General features: G+C 33.8%; 1 protein-coding gene across 3 annotated transcripts in view; it reads right to left on the bottom strand.

The window, feature by feature from the left end:
* Positions 1 to 5815: 5815 nt before the first annotated feature.
* Positions 5816 to 8483, bottom strand: part of LOC131662819 (1,4-alpha-glucan-branching enzyme) — a 588019-nt gene continuing 585351 nt past the window's right edge. For 2 of the 3 annotated variants that reach the window (XM_058932788.1, XM_058932770.1), the window contains exon 9: positions 6086 to 6385. In XM_058932788.1, the coding sequence (XP_058788771.1) occupies positions 6086 to 6385 (300 nt within the window). Of the gene's footprint in view, positions 6007 to 6085; positions 6386 to 8483 lie in introns of those variants that run through there. The other variant, XM_058932779.1, reaches the window with a different exon arrangement.

Below are 8483 nucleotides of genomic sequence, written 5' to 3'. Positions count from 1 at the left end.
CGGTTACTGCATCGTGTGAGTTTGTGCGTTAACAAATTCTTTATTGTACTAGCTATCCACCCTGTTACAAGTTATACTATATGTGCAGAATTATTTTTGAAACCTTTGCAATTTTATAATCGAAAGCAATACAGACAGTCAAAAAAATCATCAATAATAGTTTATATTTTATTATTTAAATAAAATATCACAGTATTTTATGTTTTTAAAAATATTAAAATGTTTGAAATGTCTTCCGCCATATTAAGTCCGCCAACTTAAATTTTGAAAATCTAACCGCGGATTCTGATTCAGCGATGATAAGGACCCTATACAGTGGAGTTAGTATTTTTATCCCATAACTGTAAATCTGTGGTCTGTGAAAGGGTTAAACTTGAGATTCATTTTTATGAGACTACGACGGTGGTCCGATAAGTACTTAGCCTCACCGCCCGATGGCGCCACTCTCGCAAAAGAAATATTCTATCACGTAGTACAACCTTCTCGATGGTTACTGTGAAGATTTCAGCCGGATCAGAGTTGTAGTTTATTTTTGAGAGCGTGTGAAAGCAAGTGTGTCCGTTGATTTTTGAAAAATGGAAAAAGAGCAGTATCGGTCGGTGATTCGATTCTTGTTTTTGGAAGGGAAATCGCGCAGCGAAATCAAAAAGCGCTTGGATGCTGTGTACGGTGACTCTTCTCCTTCGGTGGCGACCGTCAAAAATTGGTTTAACGAGTATCAACGTGGTCGCACGTCGATTTTTGATGAGCCACGTCCAAGGGCTCCAAAAACGGCTACCACGGAGGATAACGTGACAAAAATTTACGATCTCGTATTGGCAGATCGACGATTGAAGGTGGGCGAGATAGCTAAGATTGTAGGCATCTCAAAAGACCGCGTGGGTCATATCCTGCATGAAATTTTGGGCATGAGAAAGCTGTCAGCGCGATGGGTGCCGCGTTTGCTCACTCCGGACAACAAGCGCAACCGTGAGACAACTTCAGAGCAATGTCTGATGCTGTTTAAGCGCAATCCGAAGGAGTTTCTGCGTCGTTTCGTGACAGTCGACGAAACATGGATCCACTGGTATACACCAGAGATCAAGGAACAGTCGAAACAGTGGACTTTACCCGGCGAAAGTGCTCCGAAGAAGGCGAAGACTGCCCCATCGGCCGGAAAGGTGATGGCCACCGTTTTCTGGGATTCACAACGTGTGATCTACATCAACTACCTGGAGAGGGGCAAAACGATCACAGGGCTATACTATGCCGAATTATTGACGTCGAATTGCAGAAAAAACGGCCCCATTTGGCGAAGAAAAAAGTGCTCTTCCACCATGACAACGCACCGGCTCACACCTCCGCCGTCGCCATGGCCAAATTGGTCGAATTAGGCTACGAACTGCTGCCCCATCCACCGTATTCTCCAGATTTAGCCCCGTGCGTTTTCTTTTTGTTTCCAAACTTGAAAAAGTTACTCGCCAGGCAGAAATTTGAGTCGAATGAGGAGGTAATCACTGCCACGGAAGCCTACTTTTCAGACCTCGAGGAAACGTATTTTTTAGACAGGTTAAAGAAGTTGGATCATCGCTGGGCCAAGTGTATCGAACTAAAAGGAGAATATGTTGAAAAATAAAACGCCACTTTTCCAAAATTCTCGTTTTTCTGTTGTAGGCTAAGTATTGATCGGACCACACTCGTAGAAATAGCAGTGTTCTATTTCCCACATTATGAAGGTAAACATTGTTTTATGAGATTTCTCTGAATCTAAAAAAAAGATGGATACAAAAGATAAAAAATTCTGCTTTTTTTCTTGTATATTTTAGTACGTACTAATGATTTTACCAATTTTTTGAGTATTTTTGTTTTTTGTTAAGTTTTGGAGTAACTATCATATAAAATAAATATGATGAGATAGCTAAATTGTAATAACAGAATCATATTTAGAAGATCAGCATTCATTGGATAGCATATACAGCACTCCACATATATGATAAATTTTTTGTATGCATTGTTTCAAAATTGGACTCTTGAAAAAGAGATTCAAGTATTTTGCTATACCAGTCCCTAATGCTACTTGCCTCTTTTATTCAACTAATAAAATATATATCACAAAGTGAAAACTATGATCACACTATTTTGACCGTTAGCCTGCCACTCACACATGTTTTCTAACGCGGCCAAAATATCTTGACTCATCGAAATTGCTTGCCTCTTTTATTCAACTAATCAAATAGGAATATCTGACAAACTGAAGACTATCATCACACTATTATAACCGTTAGCCTGCCACTCAAACGTGATCTCTAACACGGCCAAAATTTCGCATACATGAAAGCTTGTTTTTTCTTTCTCAGATATTCTTTTTCTAGTATACTAAAATTCTTCATGAAAAAAATTTTATCCATCCTATTGAGATAATTCGGATGCAATCAAATATCGAGCAGAAAAGAAATACATAATAATATGTACATTTTATGAAAACTTTACTACCATATTTGACCCACCGTTTTGAGTTTTCTACACCCAAGACTCATTTCATCATCAGCGATCTCAAAAACAAGTGATCACAGCTAAGATAACAGAATTTTGTGAATTTTCCTTACAATCAGGCTGTATTCAGCACCTTCAAAAACCCCTACATAGATATAAGCTCAAATAATTGAATTTTTTTCAATTTTTCTTACAATCAGGCTGCCATATTGGATCCGCTATTTTGAATTTCCGAAGTCTGATACTGGATTCGTAATTAGCAACCTTGAAAACCCTCGCATACCAAATATCAGCGAATTTAGCCGTAAAATGAGGTCAAAACCGAATTTCAATAAAAATATCTCCTTTTTTTGTTTGTTAATTGTTTATAAAGAATTATATATAGTATTATTCTGAATTTTGACCTAATAAACCTGTTCCTCAAGCATCCAGTGTTCAAACAAAATAGATTAAAGCGATCTAAAGCTCAGATTATTCAAGCTATAAAGAAAAAATTGAGGAAAAATAAGATGCCAGAATACTGGCACACGCCCCTGAAAGGATTAACCCATTAATACTCGAGCCGAATTTAGCTGAGATAGCTCCAAACTAACTATTCCATCCATGGCGTAGGTAAAAAAAGTTACCCGCGTTTTTTCTTTTAGCGATCTCAATTGTTTATCAAAAATTATTTAAACAACTTAAATATAACGGGTTTGGCATCACTCGTTCAGGTTGAAATTATTTATCATAATTTTACAACAACAAATGGAGCTCTGAGAAAAAAATGTCATAGAGGTTTCTTTCGGAATTTTTCTCGTAAAATCGATTGCCGTTATTAGTTTTTTGAACTACAAAATTTTTTGATAATTTGTTTAAATAATTTTTGATAAACGATTGGAATCGCTAAAAGAAAAAACACGGGTAACTTTCTTTTTACCTACGCTATAGATACAGTAGTTTGGGGCTATCTTAGCTAGATTCGGCTTGGGTATTAATGGGTTAATAGATGATTACAATTACTTTTTAATTGCATTCACATTCTTGAATCTCTTTCATAAACAAATTCTTAATGACGGACATCATAAGAATATTTTTCAAACTATGAAGTTAAGATTGAACATATCAAATAGATTGAAAATCCTTGTTTAAGAATATAACCTCACTATGGTTAAATTTTCGTATATTGAAGTTAATTACACAACTATGGATAATAAGGAAAATAATCAGTTGCTTTAATTTCCTCAACTTATGATGGATAACTTGTATTATCTCAATCTTAAACCATACCAGATAACTAACGCTATATATTACTATGCACAACATCAAAAAGAAGGAATATTTCTCATTTACAAGTTGGAACCAAATCTCCGTTATCAAGCTGCAAGTATAAATTATACAGATTATATACTTTTAATTAAAGCTTACATGAAATTCCAAGATCTCCGAGATTAGCGGGAAACACTATCATATTTTCATATTAATGGACAAATCGAAACATGGTAGAGACTCGAATATTATTATACATGCGAGAACGGGGCTAGAACTGATGCAATTTATAATTATACTATGACGATTATATAGTTTCTTGGATATCGACAATATAATAATATTCATATACCTAATTCTGATATTTGCAATGCATCAATAACGATCCCTAAAGAGCAAAATGCTAGAGAAACTGAAGCTGAATGATACTAACATGATTCAAATGTAAACTGATTAGTAAAGTGCACTGTAGATTTTCTATGTACTTATAAGCGTATTCATTTTATTATGTGAAAACTCTCGTTCATATATAATATACGCAGATCACACATACATTTTCTCTCATCAAGGTTATACACATTTCTAATTATTTTATGAATACGAATAATATTTTCTCAAAAACACATATTTATACTATTCCATTCACACGCGAATCATATGCATCGGATTCAAACACTATACATATAAATTTACACAAAATATAAAAGAAAAAACAGAAAAATATTGTAAACCATTGTATACACACCGCAATACTATTAATGCAACACTTATTTCCGAATAAAAAGGGGCACAAATTCAAAGATCGATATTTCAATCAAAAATGTCGTGAGAGGATCAACTTTTATTTAGAGTAAATGTTGAACTCTCTACAATAAGATGGTTAAACTCAATTTTTGATTAGATGCAACCACTACTTACGTAATCTTAAAATTCCAGGTCATTTTTCAAAGCTCAGAAATCGTAAACTTTCGCAGGAAACCCATGCGTGGGTATTTTTTTAAATAATTCTGATCATCATATATTTAAGTACAAGTTTTTCTTATTAATTAAGAAAAAATTGTCCTGCTTTAATTTTTTTGACGATCATACAACGTTTCAAAAATTGTATTAAAAAACGGATTTTTTTGCGTGAAAAATTTGATAATTTCAATCCACTCAATCAATTAAATCAGCGATGTAGAATGACTCGGCTTTTTAGATGGATATCTTAGGTTAAAAATGCCATATGCAAGGATTCGAATGATATTTCTTGATTAATTAGTCAGTGTTTGGTCCTAAAGGTTAGTAGACGTGTTAAAACTGTGCTCTACCCGAAAAGCTATAGTATTAGCAAATCAAGTGAAGTGACAATTAAATTTAAAATTTATTAATAGTACCTCAAAACAAAAGAAAATAACGTCGGAATGGCCACTCCAATAGGAGTTGATATGTCTATTCCTAATGAAAGCTAAACTCAAAACTGGAAATCTGTAAACAATAAAAGACAGAGACAATACGCAAAATATAACTACAGACTTCAAAACCACCCAAATAAACTTGTTAACAAACTTTTCAAGACATATATCGTCAACACTAGACTGCAGAAACGTAAACTAATAAGTACGCAAATAATTTAATAAAATTATTTCAATTATACTCTAAAACAACGACAGTATATTCACTAGTGTTTACCGTTGAATATTATATATATATATATATATATATATATATATATATATATATATATATATATATACACACACATCTGGACATAAAATTATCTGCTTTCTTCCAAATCTGGAGTCAAAAATTTAATTGTACGTAAATTAAAAATTCGTCTTCAAATACTCTTGGACCTGACGTGATGGAGACAAATGGAGGTCAGATTCGGATTCAATGTGCCAAAATATATGAGAATATCCGAGTTGTTTTTTTTTGTATTCTAGTCACATTTTGTAGATCTATTTATGTTATTAAGTACCTAATTATGTTATTAAGTAGATTGTCAATTCGAATCAAATTTCTGGTCAGTTGCGTAAACAAAAACATCATATAGCCAAAACTATCTTTAATTAATTATAAGGCTTTGGAATAATTAGTTTGATAGATTTTCTTAAATTTCTTTAATGCACTTATTATAAAAATCAAATTTAATTCATTATAATATCAGAAATAAGCCTTTCATAACCTTCAACTAATAGAGAAACTGAATAAGAATATGTTTCTAATTTCACCGTTTATTACATGAAGCATCCTTGAAAGCTAAAAACATTGCTCCAATATTGTAGCGCAATCAGCATCATTCATCTGAAATATATAATCATTGTCAGTATTCTAATAATGTATCTAAATAAAGAGATCATTCATATACATATTACATATTTTACTAATTATTACCTAATTTATATACAATCGTAGTCCGAGATGGTATATAAATGAATATCCTATGCAATCTATTCGCAAATGGTTCTGGCTTTGTACAATGTAATACATTTATATCAATGCGATCATCTCCGCCAAATTCTAAGTTATCACTATTTAAAACAATTTTATACTTTCCAGGTTGATTTACTCCTACAGGATAATCAGCAAATGATTTGTAGGGATGAAAGTTGAATACAAATACAAGGTTTGCTCTTTCGAATGTAATTATTTTATCATCTTCATGTTTCCATGAAACGTAGGCCTGTAAAAAGAACAAAAAATCTTGGACAAAATTTATTATGTAACACATGATTAGATGCAAAATATTTATATCGATTTTGTAGATTTATATGAAAATTTATTAAATGATAAATTTTGTAATGATGGAAAGAAGGGAAATAGTGAGAGATGGAAATTCACTTAATTTTAATTATATTCAGCAACGTTTCGTCAGCACATTTGCTGACCTCTTCAGGCTGATTTCTCTCGTAGTCAAATTATTATAGGCTAAAACGAATAGATTATAGCACAGTCGAGTTACTATAAAGTACTTTACTACGATCTAAAAAATTATAAATTATAAATTATCAAGACAGTATGTTACGTATATGAAAATTTAATTCAAGATTAATTCCAGATTCAAATATTCGCAACATTATTTATAGATTATATTTACGCAGAGAATGGAGGTACAATTGCTCAAGCTACTTGTAAGTAATCCACCAGTTATACGGGTTACATTGTTCGCACCAGTTATGGTATAAATATGTGACAGGGCGCTGGTTATTTCATAGCCCGCCCTGTTTGCTGCTCTTTTCTGCCTTCGGATCTCTCCTTTACTGTTGCTAGTATCGGGCATTGAAACCGTGCGAACAGATTACCGATGCCGAATGTCGCTTTGCTTGTTAGCGGTATAAGCATACTTGCCCTTAAGTAAAAATTCGAGTGTTTGTTTACATTCGGCTGGCCAGTCTACTATTACGCAAGCAAAGAACCGAGCGCCAAGTGAGAAAAACTTGATCTAGAAGAGTGTGTGCGACTGTAGAGCAATTTGAATAAGTGAAGACCACCGTTTCACTGTCGTCGCTGCACTGGGTTATAGGCGAGTTGTTTTTCAGACAAACGTTCTGAGAATCACTGTTCACCTACTGTTGTTGTGTACAATAGGCGAGGGGGTTGACAAAGGCGTTGGTATAGAACGCTATGTGAATGTTTTTCAGGCCCATCCGTTCCAAATAATAAAGTTTTATTGTTGCATTGGGATTAAGAAACTCCGATGAACGGGTGAACCCATGCCCGAGAGTTGCGGTTGATGCGTTGTAGAAGAGATGTTGTTGTTTTGAAATTCGGAATTATTGACCGTTAACCCAGGTATAAAGAGTGGTGCGTAGAATAGTGCGAGGAGTAATGGTGCGTCGCACTGCCTCATTCCGGTATAGGTTGGTATTACGTAGTCGCTGTTTGCAACAGTTGCCCTTTTAAATAATAAATAATACGAGTGTCGGTGCGTTAATATGCACCCAACTTTTCAAGACAATCCCAGCGATTTTAAAAGCTTAATTGGAGAGTACGTATAAACTGTAGTTTTTGTGTTGATTTGTAAAGTAGCGTTAATAAGTACGTTGCTCATCACTGCTAGTAGATAAGTAACGTATTTTTCAAGCCATTTCGTGGTGGGTTCAGATGGCTTGAAACATACATAGAAGTTTGCGCATGCATAAGCGCGCGTTGCGCAGGCGCTATGAGTGATTGGAGAGTAGATGGTGCCTGCCGATAACACCCTAAAGTTTTTTACCTAGACCCGATCCCCCAGAGTCCCTCCCCTTGACCCAGATGCCCTCCCTTTTACCTTAATAGAAAATGATATTTGAAGTTGTGCAAATTATCTTAAACAATACTACAAAGATATCAAACTTATGTTACACACTTGATGTCTTTTGAAACGCAATTTAATAATTTCATAAAAGTCGGCGGAACTATTCAAACATCTCGGTTAAATATAGATGAAATTACAGGAGATGGGGTTGTTTGGATACCAATTCATTATACTTTTAGAAATCGTATTAATACTATAGTTTTAGTAAATCAACATCATTTGGATATAAAATCGTTTTTAATTGAAACAAATAAACTCTTATAAAATCAAATACCGAAGTTTCTAGCACAACGCATTTAAGATAAATATGGAATTTTCAGCTCAGTTTATTATTAAAAAGAATAATGAAGAAGATTATAAAAGTAGTGATCTTATTGAATGGTTTGAAAAAAAATATTAAAGACGTCTTACCTAAGAATATAGAAGAATATCAAGAAAGAGACAATGGTTGGTCATTAACGAGTATTGTGAGGCTTACAGTTAA

The sequence above is a fragment of the Phymastichus coffea genome, unplaced genomic scaffold (assembly GCF_024137745.1).
Source record: "Phymastichus coffea isolate CEN01 unplaced genomic scaffold, Cenicafe_Pcof_1.1 PCOF00001, whole genome shotgun sequence".
Lineage (NCBI taxonomy): Eukaryota > Metazoa > Arthropoda > Insecta > Hymenoptera > Eulophidae > Phymastichus > Phymastichus coffea.
The sequence above is the reverse complement of the archived record's forward strand: the minus strand, read 5'-3'. Positions and strand labels throughout refer to the sequence as shown.